The sequence below is a fragment of the Mirounga leonina genome, unplaced genomic scaffold, assembly GCF_011800145.1.
Source record: "Mirounga leonina isolate KUSES-001 unplaced genomic scaffold, KU_Mleo_1.0 Mir_200, whole genome shotgun sequence".
Taxonomy (NCBI): domain Eukaryota; kingdom Metazoa; phylum Chordata; class Mammalia; order Carnivora; family Phocidae; genus Mirounga; species Mirounga leonina.
The window spans coordinates 9957774-9983829 of NW_023270503.1; the positions used below are offsets into that span (position 1 = coordinate 9957774).

Consider the following 26056-nt stretch of genomic DNA (forward strand, 5'->3'; position numbering starts at 1 on the left):
TGTGTCATTCCCCTTTGTCCCCAACCTCTTTAAACAGGATGGGCGGGGACCAATAGGAATTCTCTTGACCTTCCCACTGCAAACCACTGTGGTGTCTTCCCTGGCCTCATCCACCTGCTTTTCTTTGGAAGTCTAGCTCCCCAGATCCAGCAGAGAGCAGGACAGACACATGGTGGTGCCGGGGGGAGGGAGGAAGGTTGCCGAATGATGGACTCCTACCAGGAGAGGCCAGGTTACTTCCCGTGGCAGCCCGGCAACGTCCTGCCTGCCAGGATTACTGTTATGAGTTATGAAATTTGTGCTCTCCATAAAGGCACCCGCCAGAGGGACACTGGGGGCTGAAATCCGGCTGGCAATTGGGGTCAAGCCTGGAAGGAAGAGGAGACACCTTTTTCTAACTGGCTCACTCCTAGGGCAGCCTTTTCCTAACTGGTCTGCCCATGGTGGTGGTGGTGGTGGTGTGTGTCGCAACCTGCTCCCCGCCTCACAGTCGCCCTGGACAGGAACACTATTTTTTCCAGATGGGGACACGGAGCTTGACAGAAGCGACGTGACCTGCCCCGAATCCTCAGCGAGGAAGAGTAGAAACCTGGGAAATGGGGTGCAGCCCGGCGGCCCTGTCTCGCCCGGTGCAGCCCGTGCACACTGTCCTTCAGGCGCCTGCGGTTTTTGGGGGGGCTCGGGGGGTGTCGGGTTGTGGACAGCAGTCAGGGTGCCCGGCTCTTCCCCGGGGACAGCGGGCCTGCGCTGACCTCCCCCCTCCCCCCGCCCCGCAGGAGTGAAGACCCCCTTGTGGAAGAAGGAGCCGGCCGAGCCGCCGGCCAGCGAGGCGGAGGCTGCCGCAGAGGAGGGGTCGGAGGAAGAGGAGGACGAGGAGGACGAGGAGGCGGCGGCGGCGAGGCCGCGGGAGCAGAGCGGGGCGGAGGGCGAGGCGCCGAGCCGGGAGGCGGAGGGCGGCGAGGGCCGCGAGCGGGGCTCCGTGTCCTACTGCCCGCTGCGCCAGGAGTCCAGCACCCAGCAGGTGGCGCTGCTGCGGCGCGCGGACAGCGGCTTCTGGGGCTGGCTCGGCCCGTTCGCGCTGCTCGGCGGCCTGGCGGCCCCCGCGGACAGGTAAGGGCGCGCCCCGGTCGGGGGTGGGGGCAGGGGCGGGCGGCGGGCGCGGGGCCGCGGCGGGAGGGGGCCGCGCGGGGCACTGAGCGTCCCGGGCCCCGCGCAGGAAGCGGAGCCTCCCGGAGCCGCCGTGCGTGCTGGAGACGCGGCGCCGGCCGCCGCGCGCCGGGGGCTGTGCGCGCTGCGAGATCCTGTTCTGCAAGAAGTGCAGGAACCTGCACAGCCACCCGGCCTACGTGGCGCACTGCCTTCTCGAGCACTCGGATCTGCGGAAGGTGCGGGCTTCGGGGCGCTCGGGGGGCGCGGGGGCCGCCGGGTGCCCCTGAGCGCCCCCGCCGCCAGCCTTTGTGCCCTCTGTCCTCGCCTGACCCCAGCCTCCCCGCCACCACCTCCTCCAGAAGTGCCCCTTCCCAGAGCGCCTCCTCCAAGCCCGCAAGCCGGCCCACGGTCGCCATGGGCCTGCCCACCTGTCACCCAGCGCCCACGCCAGGCTGAGCCCAACATCCCCTGGGGCTCTATGCCTCCATGAGCGCCTCCCGAGGGCTCCCGTCCCGGCGGCACCCAGTGCCTCCCGCCCACCGGACTCGCGCCCCGGGCACAGCCTCACATTCATCTCCGGGGTAGCTCAGGTCCTCTGGCTCAGTGCGCGGAGGCATCGCCTAGAGAAACTAACCCCTGGGCTCCCTCACGGCTGAGAAACCTGCCCCTGCCCCTCCAGTCACTCAATAAAGCCTCTAATCAAAATGTCAGAGCCTTGAGGTGGGGGCCAGGTGGCTCCCTTGAGGGGGATAAAGACCCTCCTTCGCCTTCCCCGGGGTTCACGTCGGAGGGAAAAGGGCAGGCGGAGCGCCGCCTCCTTCCATCTCCCCCAGGACAGGGTGGAACAGAGCACTTGCACCCAAGGTCAGTCAAAGGCCATTCCCCCGAAAATGAAGGCTGAGGGCCAGGAATGCCCCTGGGGAGCTGAGGCTTACTCTTGCTAGATCATTCTCCCCTTCCCCTGGAAGCCAGGTCTTGCAGTGTTTGTGCAAATGAGGCACTGGCAGGTGTGGGGGGTGGGGGTGGGGGGAGGACAAGAGAACCAGGTGCTGAAAAGCTGAGACTGGCTGAGGCAGAAGAGAGGCTGGAGAGCTGGTTCCTTCTCCAGGAATCCCAGCTATTCTTGGCCAGCCATCCAGCTCCTGGAACGCTGCGTGTGTGGCCTGAAGAATGGGGCCATTGTGAGCACGGGGCCTCCCCCAGCCTGCAGGGACCCCAGCGCCTGCAGCAGTGCAGCCCTCCAGAGAGGCCCCCACCCTCTCCCTGCCACCCATGGCTCTCCAGCTTTTTTGCTTTTTCGGGCCACCTCTCCCCATCACGATGACTCACACACAGTCTGTAGTCTTGGCTTGGACGGGAAAGAACATTGTTCCAGCCGCTCCAGCATCCGTGCTCTCACTGGAAACCATTCCAAGGAAGGCTGATGCCTGCTTCCGGGCCCACCAGCTGGGGGCACCGCTTTATTCCAGTGGGGCCCAGCAGGCCTGCATCAGTCTCCCTCTTGCTCTGGGTCCTGACCCCCCACCCCGACCCCCACGGCTCTCTGAGGTTGGAAATCCTTGTACCCAACCCACCCAAGCTTCCTGGAAGTGAGGCTTCTCATTTAAAAAGACACAATTCTCCAAAAACTGAGCCAGGGAGGTCCTGAGGAGAAGGAGACAGTCTTGCAAAGTGGTCCCAACCTCTCCATCGAGTTTTGCATCCTCCCTGGCCGCCCAGTGCTGTTGCCTCATGGACAGGAAGTGCACCTTTAGCAGAAGAAACAAAATCCCTGAGGCTTGGGGAGGAGAGTCCTTTGGGAAAGGGCTGGGGGGTTTGAGACCCTTTTTGGCTTCTCCTTGGACTGATCCCACAAAGATCAGTGTCTTAAGAACACAAAGCAATTCTCCAGGAAACAAACGCAAACTTTCCTGTCTGGTCTTCAGCAGGGAAGCTCGGAGGCTTCCAAGGCAGGTCCCGTTCCTGGGGCAGGGGACACACGTTGGCCACAAGGGCACCAACAATTCACTAAGGGGTGAATTGTTGCAATTGGTGCATCTTCAGAACAGGGAGCCCCCCGAGTTGGCGTGCCAGCAGCCCATCCAGGGCAGCTCTGCGGCCCAGCGGCCCGAGGCAGTCGCCCGCAGTCTGGCCTGGTCAAGGCGCCAGTAGCGGTCATCTCTGAAGAAGACGATGGAGCCGTCCAGCCGTGGCAGGGCGCCGCTGACCTCCTCGGGGACACCACCCCAGTCCTGCAGGCCTCGCGGGTAGTAGGGCTCCACCTGCAGTCCATCTCGGGCCAGCACATAGTAGTGGGCACCCTTGAAGAGGATGAGTCGGCTCAGAGGCGGGAAGAAGAGGGCCGCGTCGGGGTGGCGGGGTAGGCCCCCTGCCCGGCACAGCTGTGGCGAACCCCACACTGGCTTGGGGCCCCGGAACCTCCAGCACCGGCTCCCTGTAGGGCATCGGGAGAGCCAGGGTGAGCTGGTGGCTCTCACCCTTTGGTCCTCCACCTCACCTGTCCCCCCAGACCTGTGCTCCCCCTCATGTTGGAGCCCAGGGTGGTTAGTATTTGTGGTCATCAAGATGGATCACACAGTACTAATAATTCGTAGGTAAGATGGTCCCACCGGGACTGTTGTGGCCTAGACTTCCAGCAGGTGTCAGCAGAGGGCAGACAGCACAGCGGGAGCATCCGGGGGAGGTGGGCAGCAGGCCCCCTCCCTGAATGGGCAGTGGACCATAGGGAAGGCCAGTCACCACCATTTCTACACATAGTTCTATGAGGGCAGGAATTTTTGTTTTGTTCACGACTGTATCCCAACACCTCCAATCGTGTCTAGTGCATCCAAGGCACTCAGTATTTGTTGGATGAATGAAAGAAACTATTTACTCACATAATAGACTGCATGCTCCTCGCGACATTATGTTTTAATCCTCCTTCCCCAACAAACCTGAGGGATTATTTCCCCCATTCAAGATAATTTAAGTCCAAGTGACAGGCCCAACCTCGCACAGCCAGGATTCCAAGGAAGCAGGACTTTCCCGCTGGATTGCAGAGCTGAGGAGTGGTCCTCTGCTTCCCTTCTAGACTCTTCTCTGCAGCTCTCCCACCCTCTCTCTCTGGGACAACCTCAACGCCCATGCCCTGCAATCCATCCCTGAAGGAACCTCCTGGTAGAGTTCCCTGGGGCCGCAGGTTCAGAGTGGAATTGACACCCCTCCCCTCTTTTGACCTTGGACAGAACACCTCCCTTCTCTAGGCCTCAATTTTCTCCTCTGCCCCAGGGCTGGTACCTTTGAAGAAGTAGAAGTCCCCACTGTCCAATGACACCGCAGCAGCCTCAATGTGGGGGGGCAGCCCCGCCCACCTTTCCTGTAGTGGGCGTGGCTCTGAGACATTGCCGTCCGCCGCCACCTCCCAGAAGTGGCTTCCTTGAAAAATGTACAGTCGCTGTTGCCCGTCTGTCCGGAGACAAGAGAGTTGAGGAGTGACCATCAGCCTCTCGCCTTCCTTCCAGGGAAGGTGCTTTCCTAGAACCAGCTTCCCAGACTCAGGCGAGAGGCTGTAGCGTGCACAGCTGGGGCAAAGAGAAGGCGCGCAGAAGGAAGCAGTGTTTTGCTTGGCGTGGGCTTGCTACCCCTGCAGAATGCTTGTGGCTTGGGATTTCTGGATTTATTATTCATAACCCCACCTCGTATTCCAGCTCTGGAGACCCCTGGAGATGTGGGGGAGGAAGGAAAAAGGAAGCGAGGCACAGGTGGGACCATCTTACCTACAGTGATGGCATCGAAGGAAGAGTGGCAATATTTAGGACCCTGGATTTCGGGGCGCCTTCCCTGTGGTCTGTGGGGGTCCCAGGCCTCAAAGTCAGTGAACAGCTTTCCTGGGAGCTGGATGGCCACGGAGCCCCCCTGGGGCTTCCCTTCATGGGGAAGGAGAGAAGAGGGAGAGCACACACACTGGTTGGGGCATGTGTGGAGGGCTCAAGACCTCCTTTCTGGCTCCTTCCATCATGATCTGGTATGGGAGGCAGGGAAGGAGCGTGGCGGGTGGGGGGCTAAGAGTTGTCCTTGGTTGTCGGTATTATTAACCGTAGCACTAAACTCAAAAGTCCTGTCTCCTCCGAAAAGTCTGGGAAAGAGAACCCTACTGAGCTAAAACTGGAGTGGCGGACCACACAAGAGTTGGGCACTAAGAAGAGCAGAAAGTTCTCTTCCTGAGTCCTGGGCAGCACAGATGGCATGAGGGCAGAGTTCAGGAGCCCAGGCTGTGATAGTTACAGCAATCATAATAATTACATCACCATACTTCACTTATGAGAGTGAGGCAGAGTCCAACAGGCTTAGAATTTGGCACCAGCTCCTGCATCCTGGTCTACAATTTTCTAGCTGTGTGACCTTGGACAAGTTATCTAACCTCTCTGAGCCCCGTTCTCCCCATCTGTGGACAGACACCTCATGAGTGTGTTAAGTGTCTGGCCCATAGTATACACTCACGAAATAGCAGCTGTTGGCGTACGTTTCTTAGGCTACAGAAACCTAGGGCCAATAGCCCTGTGAGGTAAGCAGGGCCTCAGTGATTATCCCTTTTCTCAGAAGGTAAAACTGAGAGCTCTCCGCGGGGAAATGCTTTGCCCCCGAGCAACTGCTTATCAGGAATGGCACGGTGACTTGAACCCAGGGCTCTGCCCTGCCTCCGCACCAGGCACTCTGAGGGAGCCAGCCGTGGCCGGTTGGGAGGCAGCACTGGCCAGTTCATTCTGGAAGGAGCCGGAGTAGGGGGGAAACCTCGGCTGGGTCTACCTCGAGGCAGAGGCCCAGGCTTGGAGGGGAGCAGGCACCAGCGCCAGCGAGGGGGCTAGGCTGGGGGAGAGCAAGCGGAGCAGGAACGAGGGCTGGGACGCGGGAAGGGGTGGGACGGGGGACTGGGTCTGGGTGGATGGGGCAGCGATGGGAGAGGGACCGCCGAGGCCGGGGTCGGGCAGGACTCTGGGGAATCAGAGCGCCAGGGAGGGCGGTGCGCGGGACCTGGTTGGGATGGAGAGGCCAGGCACGGGGGGCTTTTTTGGATGTGAGGGGAGCCGCGGCTTCGGGATCGCGAGGGACCGGTGGCGGGGAGGCCGGGTTCCCGCGCTTCCGACGGCGGCTCCTGCCCGCCGCGCGGGCGGGCGGGCCCCGGGGGCGGGCGGGGGCCGGGCGGCGGGCCGGGGGCTCACCATACAGGCCCTGCACGGCCAGCACGTCGTCCCAGCTGAGCAGCGCGTCGCGGCCCAGCCTCTTGTAGTAGGGCGCCATGAGCGCGCGCGGCGCCGGCGAGTGCGGCAGGCCGAGCGTGTGGCCGATCTCGTGCGCCAGCACCACGAACAGGTTGCGCCCGCGGCGGCGGCTCAGGGACCAGCGCTCGTCGCGGTCGAAGTGCGCTTCGCCCCGGCGGGGCAGGAAGGCGTGCGCCAGGGCGCCCCCTGCAGGCGGCGCAGAGGGTCAGGGGAGGCAGCGTGGTGTCCATACAGCGTGGGGCCTAACTGCCTGGGTTTCCATCCCGGTTTTCCTATTCGCTAGCTGTGTGACTTTGGGCAAGTAGCGCTCCCTCTGATCTGGAATGGGAATGATGATAATGAGCTGCTTCTTCCTCACGGGGTTGCTCTGGGGATTACAGAGGGATATGTGTATACGAGTAGGTTACATATATTTCATGCCTAGGCCATAATGAATGCTACACAGGAATTATTTTCACAAAGATCTAGGTAGGAATAGGTATAGTGGTTACCCCAGAGGTCGGCACGATGGGACCTTCTGGATGACGATAATGTCGATTCTTGATCGGCGTGCTGGGTGTGTTTATGGGTATGTATAGTCTCTTTAATAAAAAGTATATCTATTTTTGTGTTCTTGCCTTTCTCTCCTGGGGCCCCTCTGTGGGTCTCTACCTCCTGTAGTAGGAGTGAGCAGAGGGAGTGAACTGGATCAATGAGGTTCCAGCTTGTGGCATGCCCCAGAGGGAGCTTATCAGTTACGCAGTTCCCAGGACCCCAGGCTTCACGATTCACTTTCTGCAGGGGCAAGGGTCAGCCAACGGCTCGGTGAGAATGCTGGCCTAGAAGCCTGCTGAGGGCGCTTCCAGCCTTGCCTTCTTGGAGCCCAGGCCAACCGGGACTGACCACCATTAAAGGAGAGCCGCCTGGGGTGTGGAGCGTGGGCCATGTGTGGACCAATACGTGCCTCCTGTTTTGGATATGCCTCGAGCTGTCTGAGCAATGTTAGCCCTTTCCGCTCACTCCTCCCACTAATCCTGGGAGACAGATGGCAGGTTTCAGAGAGAGAACACCTAAACTCAGACAAAGCGCCTGCCCCAAATCAGAGAGCTTTCTCCCAGTCCCGTGCTGTCTTAGCTGCCACACTCCAGCTGAGTACAGGCATGAACATTTCATGTAGATAGCAGGGGTGAAGTGAGTTACATGCAAGAAGACATATGTGTTACATGCGGATTCTTGAAAAGCTTAGATTTCTCCCAGTCCTAACCTGGGTCCCAGCAGCAGGGCCTAGACGTGGGCTTTGCTCAGAGTGGGCTTGATGCCAAGTAGAGGAGCGCAAGGGAGGTGAGGGCCCGAATTCCCAGGCCACACAAGGGCTCGAGTGCCCAGCGTGCAGGGGTCTAGTCAGGGCTCCTTTCATCATTAGGGTGGGGGGGGGAGGGACGGGGTGGGCGATGCACAGGTAGCCTGCAGTCAGGTTCTGAAGGCCAGTGTTGGGCAGAATAGGAGGAGAGCAGTTTAAATTGCTGCCGCAAGCCTTCAGTTTGGCGGCAAACAGGAGAACTGGCTGGGCTGTGCGAATGCGAAGCCCTTCGGTGGCGGGTAGGGGATAGAATGCCTCTTGCCCTGCGGCAGTGACTGTGGGAGTGGGCGTGGGGAGGGCTGGAGTGGGGTAGTGGCGGCCTCTGGATGTTTTTAGGGTGGTGGTCGGGAGAACACCCACTCTTGGAGAACAGGAGAGGCACAGGCCTGTCTAGAGGCAGAGGACAGATGACCGGACCTCAGAAGCTTCTCCCAGAAAATACTCTGGAATCTACAATGCACTTTCCACGCAGAACCTCATCTGGCCTTCCCTTCAGTCATGTGGCACACAACTGGGCAGAAACCATTGTTCCCATTCTACAGAGGAGGAGACTGAGGGTTCTTTGAAGGTGGATCCAGCTTGGCCAAGGCCAAAGGGAGAGCAAAGGCCCCATTGCCCTCCCCAGACTGCCTCTCCCAGGTGGGTTCCCCTCCTGCCACGTGAGACAGAGCCTCTGTGTCAGCACCTGGGCCATCAAAGGCGTTGCCCAGCCCGTCGTTGTGGTCCCCTTGGAAGAAGGTGAGGCGGATGTCAGCGGGGCCTGTGGCTGGGGCCTCCCAGAATTCCAGCGCCGAGACGTTGCTCCACAGTTGGAAGGCGGCGCGCACGGCCCCACGAACGGCCGGCTCCGGGAGGTGCTGTGGCCAGTTCACCAGGCGGTAGGAGAGGTGCTGCTTGTACCACTTGCTGCCTGCCAACCGGAGAGGCCGCGTCGGTCACACGCACCTGCGGAACCCGGGCTGGTCCCCAAGGACCCATATGAGGCGGAGATAGGCCCTCCTCCAGGGAGTCCCAGATTTGAAGGGGAGTAACACAGCCCTTGTCCTGGGAAGAGCCCGTCTGGCTGGGGAGACACTGCTCTCGAGCTGACAGGTCTACCCTTGTCCCAGAGAGGCCCCAGTCTAGTGGCTTGGCCTGGGGAAGTCGCTCGGGGAGATGTGACCTCCGCCCAGGAAAAGCCCCCAACCTGAAGGACTCTCTGGTCTGAGGTCTTCTTCCTCACAGCCTGGGCTGAGCCTGAAAACCGCTCTGCACCTCTTGCTGGCAGCAAATCCCTACCCCTGCCTACTGGGGCGGGGGGAGAGGAGAGATGGGGCCACTGGGGCCCCAGTTGTGACCCCTTCCTCCTCTCCTCCCCTCACAACCGCCTGCCCTTCCCGTTCCAGTGCCGCAGGACTGCTGCCGACAAGCCACCAAGACCCATTTATTAGAGGTCTTTCCCTGACCCCTGGCCCTCCCCCTCACTTCCTCAGGGACTCTGGAGAGCTCTGAGGTGAAAACAAATAAGAACAAAGGGTGTGTTTTGTCACTCACTGAGATGGAGAGAAATTTTTCCATCTCCACTTAGCTACGAGTTTCTATTCCTTTGCCCAGAACTGCAGTTCCTCCCTTGGACCTAAGAAAGACTCTGGCCTCTTGCCCAAGCCTCAGGTCAACTGAGTCCCCCTGCAGCACCCAGGACCAGGGTGCTTAGAAGGTCCAGATCCTGAGTTTTTCATGGGCTATTTCTGAGCCTGGCAAGCTCAGGGGCTGAGACTGTGACCCCAGCTGGAAGACTCACAGCTCCCAGGCAGGCCTCATGGGCCCAGGGAGTGCATAGGTTTCGTGTGATCTTTGGGGCCTCAGTTTCCCAAATGGACCAGAATTCCTGAGGTATGGGTGACAAGTAGGCAAGCCTGGCCAGTGGACACAGCCCTCTCTCTCCTTGGAGGAACAGTTGAAGGTTCGGACAGCCTGCCCTTTTGCCTCGGGGAAGTCCTTGCCTGAACCAGGGAGGAGGGCTGAAGTCATGGAAGTTGGGCCATCTCCTCATCCGACCTCTCTGCTCTGTTCTGGGGAAATTGAGATCGGGTGAAGGGACCTGCCCAGGGTCACAGAATGAGTGAGTAGCTGAGCTAGGCCCCGAGCCCAGGCCCTGACATCTGACCCAGTGCGCTTTCTACTACACCACACAGGTAAACAGGCACATTTGCTAAGACTCAAGGCTTGTAATTTGCCTGAACATGGCTCCCACGGGTCAAAGCAGGGGCTCTGCATGAGCTGAAATTCTCCAGATGGAAGGGAGGGTGCTAGAGAGCTGAGTGCCCTTTCCCTCCCTATTCCCCATGGAAGTGGGGGAGGGGAATGTCTTTTCTCCCACCCTGAGCCAAGCTCCATTCCAGGCAATGCTGCCTTCCCAGGCCTGTTTGGTCTGGCAGCCACCCAACCCCTCCCAGCCAGTGACCAACACTCAGGGAGGGAAGGGGGAAGGATTCTTAGGAAGGGAGGGAGACAAGGAAGGCAGAGGGAAGGCCTGGGGTCCAGAGGTGACTTGGAGGGCTCTGGACTGGCTGGCTCTGGGCATTTCCACACCCTGCTGGGGCTGACCGACTCCCAGGCTCTCCCTGCCCACCTTCAAGCTGCTAGAAGTGTGAGGCAGGTCCTTCTGCCTCTTTGCATTAGAGGGGGGCTTCGCTCAATGGGCAGGAAAGGGAAGGTGACAGCTCGCAGGATAAAAATCCTCTGTGAACGCATGTGTGTGTGTGTGTGTGTGTGTGCACGCAGGCTCGTGTGTCTTTGGAGGAGGACAGGGAGGACAAATAGGTACAGGACTGAGAGAAAATGGTTAATTTTCCTTGAGAGGGGTGGTTGGTGTGCCTGCCAAGAAGGAAGAACCCCCCTCCACCCACCACCTACCCTCACCAGCAGCCTGAGCCCTCTCTCCATCCTCTTCCTCTTAGAGGAGCCTGGCCACCTCAGGCCCCATCCTGAACTCTGGCCCAGGCAAGGCTGGATTCTGCAGTGACCTCTAGGCCACAGAAGCACCTGGCAGTGCACCCCCCACGCCCTTGCCCCAAAATCCAAAAGGTAAGAGGGAAAGAAAAGGACATGGGGAGGAGTGGAGACCTAGACACCTGACTCCCAACAGGCAACGGATACTGTGGAAAGAAGCTGGTCGGAATGCCAACACTTCTACTCGCAACCTTACATAGCAAATTATGGAATCTCTCCAAACCTTAGTTTCCTTATTTGCAAAGTGTGGTTGGTAAGACTTACTTGTGGTAAAAATGAGAAGGCAAATGAACTAGAATGTATGGGTGCGGGCATGTGGTGGGTGCTCAGTAAATGCCTACTCTCTTCTCCTTCCTTTTCCACCCCAGATTCACCCCTGGACCCCCTACCTTCCCCCCTAGCTCCTTGGGGGACCGAGGGGGATTGAAAATCTCCCCCGTAAGCACAGAGGGGACCAGACACTTGGAATGAGGTTGCCAGATTTAGCAAATAAAAACATGGAACACCTGGTTAAATTTGAATGTCAGATAAATAACAAAATTTTTCTCTTTTTTTGGTATAAAAGTGAGCACAAAACAATGATTTGTTGTTCACCTGACATCCAAATTTAACTGAACGTCTTATATTTTGTCTGGCAACCCTACCCTGGAACCCGACTTCGTCAAGAGAGCATTTGCCCACAGAGTAGACAGTCACTGGCCTAGAAATCCACATCATTTTTAAAGCCCCCACCCGTGTTCTGGGGTTTCTCACATGGGGAATCTCACTCAGTCCTCCCAGTGATGAGAAGGCCTGGCCACACTCTGGCTATGTGGCCCTGGGGAAGTTTCCTAAGCTCTTTGTCCCTTAGTTTGGCTCTCTGTAAAATGAGGATAATGATGGTCCCTATCTCCTAGGGTTGTTATGGGATTACCTGACTTAACCCATTTAGAACTGCACTTGGCACATCATAAATGCTCAGGAAGGGTCAACTGTTAAGAATACATTTTCCAAAGGAAGGCATAGGAAGTGTTCAGTGCCTGCCAAGCATACAGCTCCTTTCTAGGGAAGGTCTTCTCACTCAGTGGGTGAAGGAAGTCGAGCTGCTGTGGTTCAGGTTATGAACAAGAGAGAAAGTCTCCATCTAACCTGAGCCACTGCTGTCTGGACCAGGGATCAGGGTCAGACAGTGACATGGGGCTAGGCTGGTAGGGCAAGGCTACCTGCCTGGGAGATGCCTTAGCTTGAATCTCTGTTCCAAATGGATGCTCCAATTTGAACGGCACCAAATAGGTTCCATCAGCTACTCCCATGAGAAGATGCTGCCAGAAGGTAGTATCTCTGGTGCTCAGGTTGTGCCCTGGATGCCCAGGAGGCATCATCCCAGTTCTCTGGGGGACCACCTATAGCCTGGAAATGCCACTGCTGAGACTGGGTCTGGAGCCGCCCCACCTTCCACAGCAAGCCCCCTCCCCTTGGTGATCAGGGCCCATCTCTACTTTGCAACCAGAAAGAGCCTATGTCTTAGATGAGGAAATGGAGCAGTGACACACTGTTGAGCCCAGAGCCCCAGCTCCAGGAATGCTGTCCCAGCTCATGCTGCGCCTCTGTTCTACCTCTGTGGTCCAGAAACACAGTGGGATGCAGAACATGTTGACACCAAGGACTTCTCGACCCCAGCATTCAGATCCCATCACTGCCATCCTCCAATAGCTGAGGGGAACCCCCACAGCTTCCTTATGGACTAGCGAATGTATGGGTGCGGGCATGAGAACCTTGTGTTCTGTTCATAATGGATATTGTTGCTGCAAGTAGTTAATGCAAATTAAAAGAGACAATGGCCCAAAGTGCTCGCGGTAAATTTGATTATAGATGAAAACCTGACTCAACAACCCCATCTTGTTAGAAATCCTAAAAACTGCAGAAATCAGGTCAGAGAAAATTAGACTTAGTACAAAGAAGATGTTAAAATTACACACAGTAAAACTCGTTATTGATGAAGAATTGATAGAAGAATCAAATCTTCAGAAATCTTAGGTCTGTAACATTTGACCCTGGAAGATTGGATCTGGACAAAAAGGAGGAAGAGGAGGAGAAAGAAAGATAAAACCAAAACCACAAACGGAGAATCACAGCAGCAGGAACCGTGATGTATAAAATGAGCAGTGATGAAATGTCCAGAATAGGCAAATCCATAGAAACAGAAAGCAGATGGGTGCTTGTCAGGAGCTGGGGAGAGGGGGCGGGGAGAGGGGGGGGGGGGAGAGGGGGCGGGGAGAGGGGGAGGGGGGAGAGGGGGAGGGGAGTGACCGCTAAGGAGCATGGGGTTTCTTCTGGAGGTGATGAAAGTGTTTTGGAATTAGATTATGGTAATGGTTGCACAATTCTGCAAATATACTAAAAAACACTGAGTGGTACACTTCCGATGGGTAAATTTTATGGTATGTGAATTCTATTCCAATAAGGCTGTTAAAAGCGTGCTACAGACAAAATAAAACTGATCGGTAAATCACATCTTTGTTGAATAATTCTTATGATGAAAACAACTTTGGGAAAACGTAAAGCAAAACATTGGCAACAGTTTAACTGCCCTGCATAACTAACTGATCAAGGAATTAAGTGGGCTTGATGGGGCTTGCTGTGGAAAACATCGGCATAATAAAAATCCATCCATTTTGGTGTAATTCTGATTTAAATGTCTGTGTTCACAAACATGGCCCTCCACTTGAGGGGTTCTGTTCACCCACTGCTCTCCCCTCTCCCGCCCTAGGGAAGAGGATACCGACAAAGCCCAGTCCGAGGCTAGGCTGGTTTTTTTCTCTGGCCACGGGGCTTCTGGGTGTTGGGAATCCTGGCTTAGGTAGATTTCAGCAGGGCTCACCTTGCTTTGCAAAGCGTTTCTTACGCCTCATTTTGGCCCGGCGTCCAGCAAACAGGGCACTGACCCTCTCGGTCCAGGCCACCTGACTGTCTGTGTCTGCCACCCCACAGCGGGGCCGCGTCATCTGGCGCAGGGTGGCGGGGTCTAGCACACCGCTGATGGGCAGCTGAGATACCCTCTGGAACTCCCTGTCAGGAGGAATTGAGATAAAGGACCACAGTGGGAGGGTGGGTGGTGGGGGTGAGGGCAAGGAGTTTCCCTGGAGACAGCAGGAGGCTGGTGGCAAGGTTGGTGGGGGGAGCAATGGAGCATGACCCTTGGACACAGAAGGGAGGCCAGCCATCCAGGAGGAGGGAAGAGGCGACCCAAGCTTGCCCTCTGGCACCCCCAAATCCCCCACATACCTGATGGCATTGCTGAATCTTGCCGCGGTGAGGTCTTTGGGGACCTGCTCACTGAGATATCCGTACTTCTCCAGGAATGCCTGGGGGAGAGAGGAGCGTCAGCTTTCCCACGGTGTGGCATCCTTTCCCCTCCCTTGGTCTCCGAGGGTCCGTGACACATGCATCATGCCCAGTCTCACCTTTGTCCCAGTGAAGTCTATGAGCTACAGGAGAAGGAGTCCTGGGACCAAAGCCAGAAGGACGTAGGCTCCGTTCCAGGCCACCACTGACTACCTTGATGGTCTTGGGCAAGTCACTCAATATTTCTAAACCTTAGCTTCCTTAATTCTCAAACTGGCCATGGAGTCCCTACCCAGAGTATTTCATGGCATCGTCAGGGATCTAGCAGGGCATGCTGGACAAGTAGAGTTAGGGGCTCTGGAATCACGGTGGCCTGGGTTTAAATCCCAGTTAGGAAGCTATTTCTCTAAACCACAGGTTCCTTATCTGTAAAAGGGACTTAGAAACAGTATATAACTTACAGGTTTTTTTGGTGAAGCTTGATCACAAGTGACTACAAAGCACTTAACACGGTGCCTGTCACCTAGGAGGGTCTCCATACAGAGCAGCTTTTATAAATATAAATATGCACTCAGCTCTGCTCCTGAAACATCTCCCCTGTCTAGGGAGTTACCCTGTATTGATCAGAAGTTGGGCTGGTCACCCGCAGGCTCTGCCATGTCTGGCTTGGGAGTTAGTTATCTTTCTATTCTGGTTTCTTCCTAAACAATTCACCTCCTCCCCAAAGCAGGTATGTTTAAGGCCCTATGAACAACAAATGCACTTGCCCTCAGCTCTATGGTTTGTATAAAAACTTGGCTCCTTAGAAAAGTAATTTTTGGGGTGGTGCCTGGGTGGCTCAGTTGGTTAAGCATCTGCCTTTGGCTCAGATCATGATCCCGGGGTCCTGGGACCGAGCCCCACATCGGGCTCCCTGCTCAGTGGGGAGCCTGCTTCTCCCTCTGCCTGTCATTCCCTCTGCTTGTGCTCTCTCTCTGACAAATAAATAAATAAAATCTTTTTAAAAAATAGTGTTAAAGTAGTTTTGGGGGGAAGCTGGCTGGCTCAGTTGGAGGAGCATGTGGCTCTTGATCTCAGGGTTGTGAGTTCGAGCCCCACATTAGGTGTCGAGATTACGTAAATAAATAAATAAATCTTAAAAAAAAAAAAGTAACTTTTGAATTAGAAACCTGCAACTTCCTCTTTTCATTCACTCATTTGTTAATTCATACAATGTACGAGGTACACTGTCAGGTCCAATGACCAACAAGACTTGTGGATAGAGACAGACAGTAGCAACACAGATAACAAGTGAAGGAGACAGTTTGGATGCTATAAAGAAAAGAAACTGGGTGATGTGATTGAGAATAACTTTAAAAAAATATTTTATTTATTTGACAGAGAGAGACACAGCGAGAGAGGGAACACAAGCAGGGGGAGTGGGAGAGGGAGAAGCAGGCTTCCCGCGGAGCAGGGAGCCCGATGCGGGGCTCGATCCCAGGATCCTGGGATCATGACCTGAGCCGAAGGCAGACACTTAACGACTGAGCCACCCAGGCGCCCCGATTGAGAATAACTTAGCGAGAAACTTTCCACCAGGGAGGTCAAGGCAGGACCCTCTGCAGAGCTGATATTTGATGTGAGTCGTGAAGAGTGAGAAGTAGCTGGCCATGCAGTGAGGTGGGAAAGACTGTTCCAGGCAGAGGAGGAGCGAACGCAGAGCCCTGAGCTAGGAACCGTGGTGATGTGTCTGAGGGACAGAGGAAGGCTAGAGCACAGTGAGTGTGAAGAAGCAGGACATGTGATGAAGCCACAGGGAGAGAGGCAGGACTGCCACGCAGGGTAGGAAAGGGGAGTTTTAGTTGAGTCCTGATTCAGGTGGGTTAATTGTGAGGACTGAAAGAAAGAGGAATCCGGGATGGCTCCTCAATGTTCGCCTTGGATGGTGAAGCTAGAGACAGCATAAGGAAACCAGAGGCGGGCCAGATGGGCGTGGATGCAAGTAAGATCCACGCGGTGATGTCAAGTGGCATTAGTTGTAGGATCCCAGAACTCAAGGGAGAAGCCAGAATCTTCCAGCATGTGGATGATGTGATGGCGGTGGACCTGGGTGTCATCCCCTGAGGAAGTTACTGTAACTGGAGAACATCTCATGGCCCAAATGCCTTTTTGCCACCACGTGCCCTCACACACCTGGAAGCTGCTCTCTCCGTGACCACGTGTGTGGAGGCCAGTGGTGAGAAGCGTGCGACTCATCGTCCCTACCTATCACCAGCCCTACCCTTCGGGGAAAGCATGCACTTGGCTCCCTGCTTGCCCTTGTCCCTGAGAAAGCCTCATTGATGGATTAAAAGAAATGTCACCTCGGCTGCTTAATTCCTATACAGACACACATCGTCTCTCCTTGTTTAGCCCTCCTGGCTGTGTTACCTATATGGAAATAATTTTCTGTCTTCCTTGTTCTCTTACTCACTTTCCTTTGCTGCATTTCTTGAATCAACACCAATCACAGCTGCTGCCTCGAGGAAAAGGTGCAAATTGAGAACAAAAACTAGACACGAAGAGCCAGGATGGGCAAGCTCCTAAGCCTTTGCAAGTATCCAGTCTTGGCTTTGTGAATTTCATTATATCCGCCCTCAGCGGCTTCCACATCCTCTTCTCAATAAAGCCACTTTCCATAAGGAACCCTTATTCTGGACAACAGACCACTTCCCAAGTCCATTTCATTATTTTTCTACACTAATTTATTCGTATTTCAGTACTATTTTCTTTTTTCCCTTTCCAAATGTGCACTATTTTGGGATGCATAATGGATTAAAGGAGTTCTAGTGGCTTAATCTGGAAGACCATTTATTGCCCAAAATAGTATGGCATCATGGAATAGCCACTGGGCTTGGAATCAAGAATCTGTTCCCAACCCTGACTCTGGGTGGCCAGAGACAAATTACTTAGCATCTCTGAGCCTTCCGTTTCTTCGCCTGCAATGTGAAAACAAGAATAACCCCCACAGGATTCTCAGAAGGATTTTTTTTTTTAAAGATTTTATTTATTTATTTATTTATTTATCTATCAGTCAGAGAGAGAGAGAGAGAGCGCACGCACAAGCAGGGGGAATGGCAGGCAGAGGGAGAAGCAGACTCCCTGATGAGCGAGGAGCCCAATGTAGGACTCAATCCCAGGACCCTAGGATCATGACCTGAGCCAAAGGTGGATGCTTAACCATTGAGCCACCCAGGCGCCCCAATTCTCAGAAGGATTAAGTAAAGCAATGCCTATCAGCATACATAGTAAATAATAAACAGTTGATCTAGTTGATTTACCTTAGTAGAAAAATTAACAGACTTTTGGAAGGCAACCCGTCTATAAGACGGGAACTGCTCGGAACAAGGCAGTTAGAGCTCTGTTCTCAATTCAGGTGCTCTATCTTAAACTTGCCCCGCCCCAGCCAAGTGCCTGATTCTCTTCCTTGTCTCCTCCCCTGCCCTTGGTGAGGATGGATAGAATGGCTTTCTAAAGGAAGTCGGAAACTCAGTGTCCCCTTTGAAGCCGATTTGCTGAGTGACTTGGGAGAGACCGGGTCACAGGCTAACAGGCTGGCACTCCCTGTGCTCCTCCCCCCAAACCCACCCAGCCCTTATCAGAAAGTTGGCTCCGGTTCTGGAACTATGAAGCCTTGGACAGAGCAGAAGGGAGGGGATACTGACTAGTGGCGTCTCCTGTTTCCTGGCTGGGCTGCCGTGTCTGGTACTTTGGCAGGCAAGGTGGACTGGAGGGCAGGATGAGGGTGGAGGCCTTTTTTAGGGGTCCATCAGAGGGGAAATCCTGGGCCTCTCTTCCTGACTGGTCTCTGGCACCCTGTGGGTTGCAAGGCAGGGCCGAATTCCCAGGAGGCAGTATGAGCACGTGAGAATGAGAAAAATAAATTTTAAGAATTTGACATTTTATATTTCCACAAAAGCCCCGAAGTATTTTTTTTTAAGATTTTATTTGAATAAATGAATATTTTAGAGAGAGAGAGAGAGAGAGAGCGCGCGCACAAGGTGGGGGGGGGAGGGGCAGAGGGAGAGGGACAAGCAAACTCCCTGCTGAGCAGAAAGCCCGATGCGGGACTCGATCCCAGGACCCTGGGATCATGACCTGAGCTGAAGGCAGATGCTTAACCAACTGAACCACCCAGGTGGCCTGCACTGAAGTATTATAATAGCAATTATCAGAACTTAAGGATTCCCTTACACTTATTTTTAATATGAACATTTATATTTTAATATGAACACTTTAAAATTACGGATAGGAAGAGGCCCTTCATATCCTCAGTGCTGAGTGCCCTGAAGTTCTGTTGAGTGGAGGCAGAACCACACCCTCGGCTCCTGCAGCTGTCCCTAACCCTCTTCGGTGAGCCCATTTGCCAAGCCTCAGTTGCCCCTGCAAAGGTTACAGAAGTGCCCTGTCTGCGTGGGGGAAAGAGCAGAGGTGGGGGGCCGGTGACACGTGGTAAAGGGATCCCAGAAAGAGACACAGGACTAGGAGGTAGAACTCCTGTTCTCATTCCAGCTCGACCACTAACGCCTTGGAGGAGTCATTTCCCTTCCAGGCTGGAGCTTCCCCAGGGCTTGTCCTGTGTTCTCTTAGGGACCCCCTGAGCTCTACCTGGGGTCACCCCCACTGCCCTGCATGGAGGCCGTGTCCTGGCTGCTCCTCTCTGCCTTGCGGTTCCAAACACCAGGTTTTCTCTTTGCCCCGTTCTCCATCCATCCTCTCTCCTGTGGAGCCCAAGGCTTAAGCTGAGTGGAGAGGAAGCTGGAGGACCGTGCCCCTTCTGTGATTCACCCTGCTCAGGCCTAAATCTTGTGACAACCTGCCTCACCCACTTGGTCAGGGCTGGGGCCACTTCCCTGGGGAGTCGCCTCTGAAAAGTTCTGGGAGTGGCTGTGGTGTCTGAGTAAAATGAAAACGGTTCTCCCTGCGACCCAGAAAGCTGAGTGGGATTAGAACTCTGGGGGTTCTAGTCCCGCATCTGTCTTGACTTGCCATGGGAGGGTATATAGAGCCCAGCCCATTTAGTGCCCGAGGGATGGGGAAATTTCTGGCCATTTCTGAGCAGGGCAAGACTAGCAATGAGGTGTAGCAAAATAAATTGAGGCCTGAGTCAAGAACTCTGAGTCACTGGCCTGGCAGAGCAAGAGCCCTGGGCTGTGTCTTGTTTTACTCCTATGCTACTAAGAACTGTGTGTTCTTAGGCAAGTTCTGTCCCTCTCTGTGCCTCTATTTATTTCTTTTCTTTCTTTCTTTTTTAAAATATTTTATTTATTTATTTCAGAGAAAGTGAGCATGAGTGAGGGGAGGGGCAGAGAGAGAAGGAGAAGCAGACTTCCCACTGAGCAGGGAGCCTGATGACAGATGACACGGGGCTCCTTCCCAGGACCCTGAGATCATGACCTGAGCAGAAGGCAGACACTTAACCGACTGAGCCACCCAGGCGCACCTGGGCCTCCATTTCTTCTTCCATAAAATGAAAGGGTTGGATTAGAGCTAAAATGTACTCCAGCTTCATCTATTATCATAGCCTTGCCTCTGCAACTGATTAGCTGTGTGAGCTATGACAAAGTACTTAACCTCTCTGTGCCTCAAGGTGTGACATACAGGTAAGAACGCCTTGAAATCCGTGGAGTGCCGTGAAAATCCAGTAAGAAGATAAGATACCCTGGGGAAGCTTTATGACAGTTGTCCCATTAAAAAGCTATAGTCACAGAGCTTTATTGCCGGAAAGGAATTTTGTTAGGTAAGTCTGGGAAGGGCAGCTCTCAGTCTTATGTCTCCAGAGTGCCTGTGACATCCTCCATTATCAAAGAACTGCAGGAGCAAAACTGAGAGAGAAAATCTCCAGCAGACTCCCCCATGAGCTGACGCGGAGCCTGACACGGGGCTCGATATCACCACCCTGAGATCATGACGTGAGCTGAAATCAAGAGTTGGATGCAGGGTGGCTCAGTCGGTTAAGCGTCTACGTTTGGCTCAGGTCATGATCCCAGGGTCCTGGGATCGAGTCCCATGTTGGGTTCCCTGCTCAGTGGGGAGTCTGTTTCTTTCTCTCTCTCTCTCTCCCTCTACCCTTCCACCCCTGCTCATTCTCTCTCTCTCAAATAAATAAATAAAATCTAAAAAAAAAAAAAGAGTTGGATGCATAACCTACTGAGGCACCCAGGCGCCCTGAGACCAAGAATTTTTCAATTGCAAAATGGCAAGATCACTCAAAAACCATGTTGCTTTACCTATGGCTTATTCCATCTCATGTTACATTTCATTATGATTATAATCTTTCCATAGTGACTCTATGTGATTGTCTTTGTCATTCAATACATCTTGAACGCTATTAGCCAAGTCAAGATGCAAGGGATGATAGTTGGTGTTCTGCCTTGGCGTGTTCTATATATAAAAATATGTTTCCGGTAATCAGGAACACAGCGAGTCCTTGACTAGTATAGATCTTTTAAGAGTCTGGCACCTTTGAACTTCACAATGACCTTGCAAGAACATAGGCAGGACGGGTGTTGCTAATCCCATGTTAAAGATGAGGAAAGTAAGTCTCAGGAGAGTGAGCAATGTCTTGCTAAAGGATCCTAAGTGAGCAACAGAACCAGTACTCGAGTTCAAATTTCCTGACATCTATTCCTGATGTCTTATTTTACATTCAAACAAGTGACTCAGAGGCTTTAAACTGAAGGCACAGGGGCCAGCCTGCTCTCTCTACTGGGGAGATCATTCTCAAATGAGAAAAAGGTAAAACAGGGGATGTTTCTAGCTGGATTCCTTCTGTCTCCTCTGTAAGTAGGTCCAGGGCCAGAGCAGAGGAAAGAAGCTGCTTAGGTGGTGGACTCTGGCTTTCAGTAGAGGCTGGGCTCACATCTCTCTTCACACCCCAAACAGGTCATCTGACAAGCCACAGGTATTTAACGGGACTCAAGCATGTTCCTTTTGCTCTCTGGCTCCTGGGTTCTACTGAAAGCCCCAGGACAGTGGGACCAGCTAGGACCCTTTCCCTTCATTGGGGAAAAATGCCTCCCCTTCCCTCTGTCTGACTCCCTTTATCTTCTCCTCCTTTCCCTTGTTCCTAGTCTCATATTCACAAAGTTCTGTCTGGGTGTAGCCTAGATACCTCTTGCTGTAATTACCCCCTCCTTTTATTTTTTGTCCTTAAGGAAGTTGGAAAAGATCAGTGGGTCAGTCTCCGTTCAGACCCCTCTTGTACTTTTTCTAATGCCAAATAATCGTACTGTATGGACCCATGGTCCTCACTACGCTTGCAGGGCTAAATTTAGGGCACAAAATAATGCCCTAACCAAGGCCGGATTTAGGGAGAGTTGTCCACCTGTCTCGCTACTATAGTCCTGTTTCCACTACCCAGCTTTTGCTAGATCCCTTAGTTTTCAAACTGATTTGACAACTGCTTTTCCACCAGCTCATGGTCCTCTGGGACCTTCCAGAGCACCTTCTGCACTTCTATTCACCCTGTACCCGTGAGTCACTGCACTCAGCTCTTGGGAATGGCATTCACACCCGGGCTTCTGGGTTTCTGACTCACAAAAGTAAAATGGATGGCTCTGGGGTATGAGAAACAGACACTGCATCTGTGGGTGGATACTCCACAGAAGCTGCAACATTTCCCTGGAGAGACGAACTGGCCAGCTCCTTGTACTCGCATACTGAGAGCAGCTGTGCAGATCTGCGTAGACCACTGAATGGAAGGTAGGTCCTGGACATACCACCTGGGTGTTTAAAGGTCCAGGGGAAGCACAGTAGGTAGATCCCTTGGGACAGTCCGTGTCACCCAAATATAAGATAGGGCCTGATTGCGAATGGGAGGGGGGCCTAGGTGATGATGTCATTCATTAACTCTCAATCTTGCAACTCAGCAGTGGAGGCCCTTCCTACTCACTAGTGTCATGAGCAGTCCTAGTTTTCCCAAGTGGGCAACAATGAACTTGTTCATAATGCAGCTTTGTAAGTGGTCAGTCTCCTCCCCCGCAAAGCCCACTTTGGAAAATGCTCAACTTTATTATTTTGTATGCCTGCAAGGGACACACACAGGCACAGGGATACACACAGAGACCTGGGAACACAGACACGTGCAGACAGACAGACACGGACACCCAGGCAGATGAAACGTACGCACGTACACAGGCGCGGGCATACAAACACACCAAAGCCAAAGAATGTTAGCATGAAGAGAGTCATTTAAGGAGCTTGGCTCCCTTACTCATAGAGGAGGAAGTCCTCCTGCTGCAGTGAGGGGACTAGCTCAAGATCACACAGCTTGTTTTTATGATTTCTTTCCTTCTCTGTCCTGAACTCTGAACTTTGTCCACGAGCTCTGCGGGAATGCTATGCTTTGCTTAGGGTCTAGCTCTCTGCGCCCCAGTCAGGGAATTAGACCTGAGCAAAGAGCCGGGGTGATCATGGGGCTCACTTTGTGTGGTTCTCTTCTGTGGATGGTTGTATTTCTCCAAATGACCACAATAATACCTCCCATTCCCATGCTCTTCTTACAGTGACTTCAATGCTCCTGCCACCAACTGTAGGGTCTGCGCTCCCTCCCCTTGACTGGAGCTTGTGACTGCTCCAGGCAGTGGGGTACAGCAGAAGCAATGCTACGAAACTTCCTCATCTCACTTATGAAGAGGATAGGACTTCTGCTTGCCCTCTCTCTCACCCTATCGCTCTCTCTTGGAATCCTCATCCTGGAGACCCAACCACCATGTTTGGGCCCAAACTAGCCCACCTGGAGAAACCATGTGGAAAGGCCCACGGGAGAGAATGGGGGCCCCCAGCTGACAGCCAGATAGGTGAGTAAAGAGCTTTTAGATGATTCCATCCCCGGACATTGTAGAGCAGAGACAAGGTGCCCTCATGCGCCCTGTTTGAAATTCTGACCCACAGTATCTATGAACATAATACATGTTTGTTTTACCTCACTAAGTTCTGGGGTAATTTATAATGTTGCCATAGTAACAGCAACACCATCTCTTAGGAATGATAGCTCTGTGTCGCCTGTTGTCCAATGCTGAAAATAGTTGCCTTACGTATTTTGTCCTGTGCTATTGTTCTAGGAGAGCTAGTCACTGAGCCAGTACTTTATTTCTTTTATTTTTTTACAGATTTTTATTTATTTATTTGTTTGAGAGAGAATGAGCATGAGAGGAGAGAGGGGCAGAGAGACAAGCAGACTCCCCGCTGAGCCGGGCTCGATCCCAAGAGCCCGAGATCATGACCTGAGCTGAAGTCAGATGTTTAACTGACTGAGCCACCCAGGTGCCCTGACCAAGCCAGGACTTTAATCTGAAGCTGTTCTCTAAAATAATGATAAAGATAATAATAACAAGAATATTAAGAGCAGCTTCCTTTTATAGATTTTCCATGTACTAGAGCACTATGCTGAGCATTTTACATACATTATCTCAATGAAACCACACAGTCTTATGAAATAGGCATTATTAACCTCCATTGTACGGAGAAGAAAACCGAGGTTCAGAGAGATTAAATGATTCACTTATGGTTTGCACACACGTCTGTCTGACACTGAAGCTCATGCAATTGACCATTTAAAGAAGCACATATAGACATACTAACACCCCCGATTTGCATATATATTCATACATATGTACATGCATAGGCATATAGAGACACATACACATTTCCAGAGTTTTTAATACTTTTAAAATATTTCTTGTTCTCAGAGCTAAAAATCCCCTTCCCCCAATTATGTTAAATAGACTGCAAGAGACTCAATCTGCTTAGTATTATGCTTCCCAAGCACACCCCAAGATAAAATTCTCTCCATCTGGGGCCACCACAGGCATGGGCGGCAGAGAGATTGTCTCTGTTCTCCTGCCAAGGATTGCCTGGGACCCGGACTTGGGGGGAGGTGGGGCGGGACTCTTAATAGGACTTGGCTTGGTAGACGGAAGCCTTCTCCTGGGGCCATGAGGACCATGCACTTGATGTTGTAAGATTCTAAATTCAGTGAAACAGAGTGATTCCCAAATGTGCAAAAGCAGAGAGCACAAAACAAGAGACCAGTGCCTGGAAGGGGAGAGTGTGGCCCCCATTGTTGAAACACGGTCATTTCCAAATATTCCAGAATAGTGGTGGGAGCTGGCTGCCAGAAGGAAGAGCCCTTCAGTGGGGGCTTCTTCATTCTAGAGGTTTCTTAGATTCAGCATGCCTCTTCTAGGGAAGGGGAATGGGAGGGTACTGAGAAGTTCTGGGCTGGCATTTTTAGGGCCGGAATGAAACACTTAGGGAGCAAGAGTCTCAGGGCCGAGCACTGGGCTCAGGAATTTAGAACTCCTTAAAATAGTGGAGACCCCAGTCCTAATCTTGAGAATAGATAAGAACACAGAGATGCTTCTTTGGGGGAAGAAAGAAGTGATACGTATTATTACAATCACCTTTATCTGGAAAATAGATACCCCAAGTGGATCCCCACCCCTGCCTCCAAAGACCTCACCTTGTGCAAACTACAGCAAGCAGCTGAGTCCCGAGGAGGGGAGTCAAACCAAGACCCTCCACCTCCCTGCCTCCTTTCTCAAGTTCAGTCCTGAAGCACTGTTCCAAAGCTCCTTAGAAGCAGTTCTTGAGACTATAGAACTCTTACCCATTTTACAGGTTAAGAAATTAGTCCCGAGCTTGGACGCTGCCTTGCTCAAGCTGGTCAGTGGCAGCACCAGCCCAGTGCTGTCTCCTGTGTCCGGGGCAGTCTGTGGTATCCTCTCCACCTCACCAATCTAGGGGGCTCCGCAGCCTCTGGGAAGGCTCGGGACATCGGATGAATGAACTGCCAAGTCTCCGCATCCTAGGCGGTGAGGAACAGTAGGTCTGCGCCCAACTGGGGTGCAGGGGCTACCTCTCTCTCAGCTGTTGCCCGCCTGTCCCATCTTGTCGCTCCCTCCTCCCCCCCCTCCCCGCCCTGTCCGGGAAAATCAATGCAAATCCGTGTGCCTGTGTGGTCCCAGCACTGGCACGGGGGAGAATGCTCCCGAGGCTCTTTGTGTGCGGACGGGGAGAGGGTAACGCAGATCGCCGGCTCAGATGAGCCGGCTGGGTGGCCTGACTGCAAAGTTCTGGAGGGTCTCTAGCACGCGGCCCCCACTCCGCCCGCCGCGCATCCTTTACCTCCGCCTCCCTGCGCAGCTCCTGGCCTCGGCGCTCGGAGAGCTGGGCGTCCAGGCCGCCCCACAGCAGCAGCGGCAGGGCGCGCAGCAAGAGGCCGACACGCGCCGCCATCTCGCCGCCGCTCCCGCCACCCGGGCGCGGGCGCGTGGGGAGCCCCTGGGCGCCGGGCTGCCGGAGGCGGTCAGCGGCGCCCTGGGCCTCGCGGATGCGCCAGCTCTGCGCCGCCCCTCCGCGGAGCGGGAAGGGCCGGGGGGGCTCGCGGGTGCCCCGGCTCCGGGCGCAGGGCCGCCCCTCTGGGAGCTTCGCCGGGAGCCGGCCCGAGGTAGTGCAGCCCCGGCAGTGCCTGCCCGCGGGTCGTCGGCCGCGGGACCGGGAAGGCGAGGGAGGAAGGGAGGGAGGAGGGGCGGGGGCCGGGCACTCCGGCCCCACCCACTCCGCTCCGCCGCTGGAACACGCCGCAGTCCCGGAGCCTCTTCCGCAGGCTGCACAGCCTGGCCGGGTGCCCGCCGCCGCCCTACCCACCCGTTCTCTCCGCCAACCACCTCCAGTTGATCCGGATCTCTCCCGGGAGGGCGGGGGAAGAAGGGTCTCCTGGAGATTGTAGCTACTTAAGACTTCGATCAAGGAGGGTCCTGGCCTGCCTGAGGGTCACATTATTTCAGCCAGGCTGGCAGGGGGCGAGGCCCTGGGCTATGAAAGAAGGAGCCCCGGGCTGGGGTCAGAAGACTGGGGCTTGAGTTCCAGATCTGCTCCTTTGCTAGCCGTGTGAATCCTGTCTCCATTACTTGCCGGCTGTGCGGTCTTGAGCAAGTCACTCACCCTCTCTGAACATATTTTCTCATCAGTA

General features: G+C 54.1%; 2 protein-coding genes across 3 annotated transcripts; one reads left to right on the top strand and one right to left on the bottom strand.

Moving 5' to 3' along the window:
• The first annotated feature begins 207 nt into the window (after positions 1 to 207).
• CUNH17orf50 (chromosome unknown C17orf50 homolog) lies at positions 208 to 1441 on the top strand. The gene is made up of 3 exons (XM_035027458.1): positions 208 to 232; positions 777 to 1110; positions 1217 to 1441. The coding sequence occupies exons 1-3, from the start codon at positions 208 to 210 to the stop codon at positions 1434 to 1436; spliced, it is 579 nt and encodes a 192-aa protein (XP_034883349.1). The 3' UTR covers positions 1437 to 1441.
• Positions 1442 to 1462: 21 nt separating this feature from the next.
• Positions 1463 to 25599, bottom strand: MMP28 (matrix metallopeptidase 28). Of its 2 annotated transcripts, none has more exons than XM_035026595.1 (8): positions 25210 to 25599; positions 14002 to 14081; positions 13598 to 13785; positions 8432 to 8656; positions 6348 to 6593; positions 4905 to 5054; positions 4426 to 4593; positions 1463 to 3449 (listed from the first exon to the last, which is right to left on the bottom strand). In XM_035026595.1, the coding sequence occupies exons 1-8, from the start codon at positions 25318 to 25320 to the stop codon at positions 3304 to 3306; spliced, it is 1314 nt and encodes a 437-aa protein (XP_034882486.1). In that variant the 5' UTR covers positions 25321 to 25599; the 3' UTR covers positions 1463 to 3303. The 2 variants fall into 2 exon arrangements, with proteins under 2 accessions (XP_034882486.1, XP_034882485.1); XM_035026594.1 differs by having other exon boundaries at positions 1463 to 3583.
• Positions 25600 to 26056: the final 457 nt, after the last annotated feature.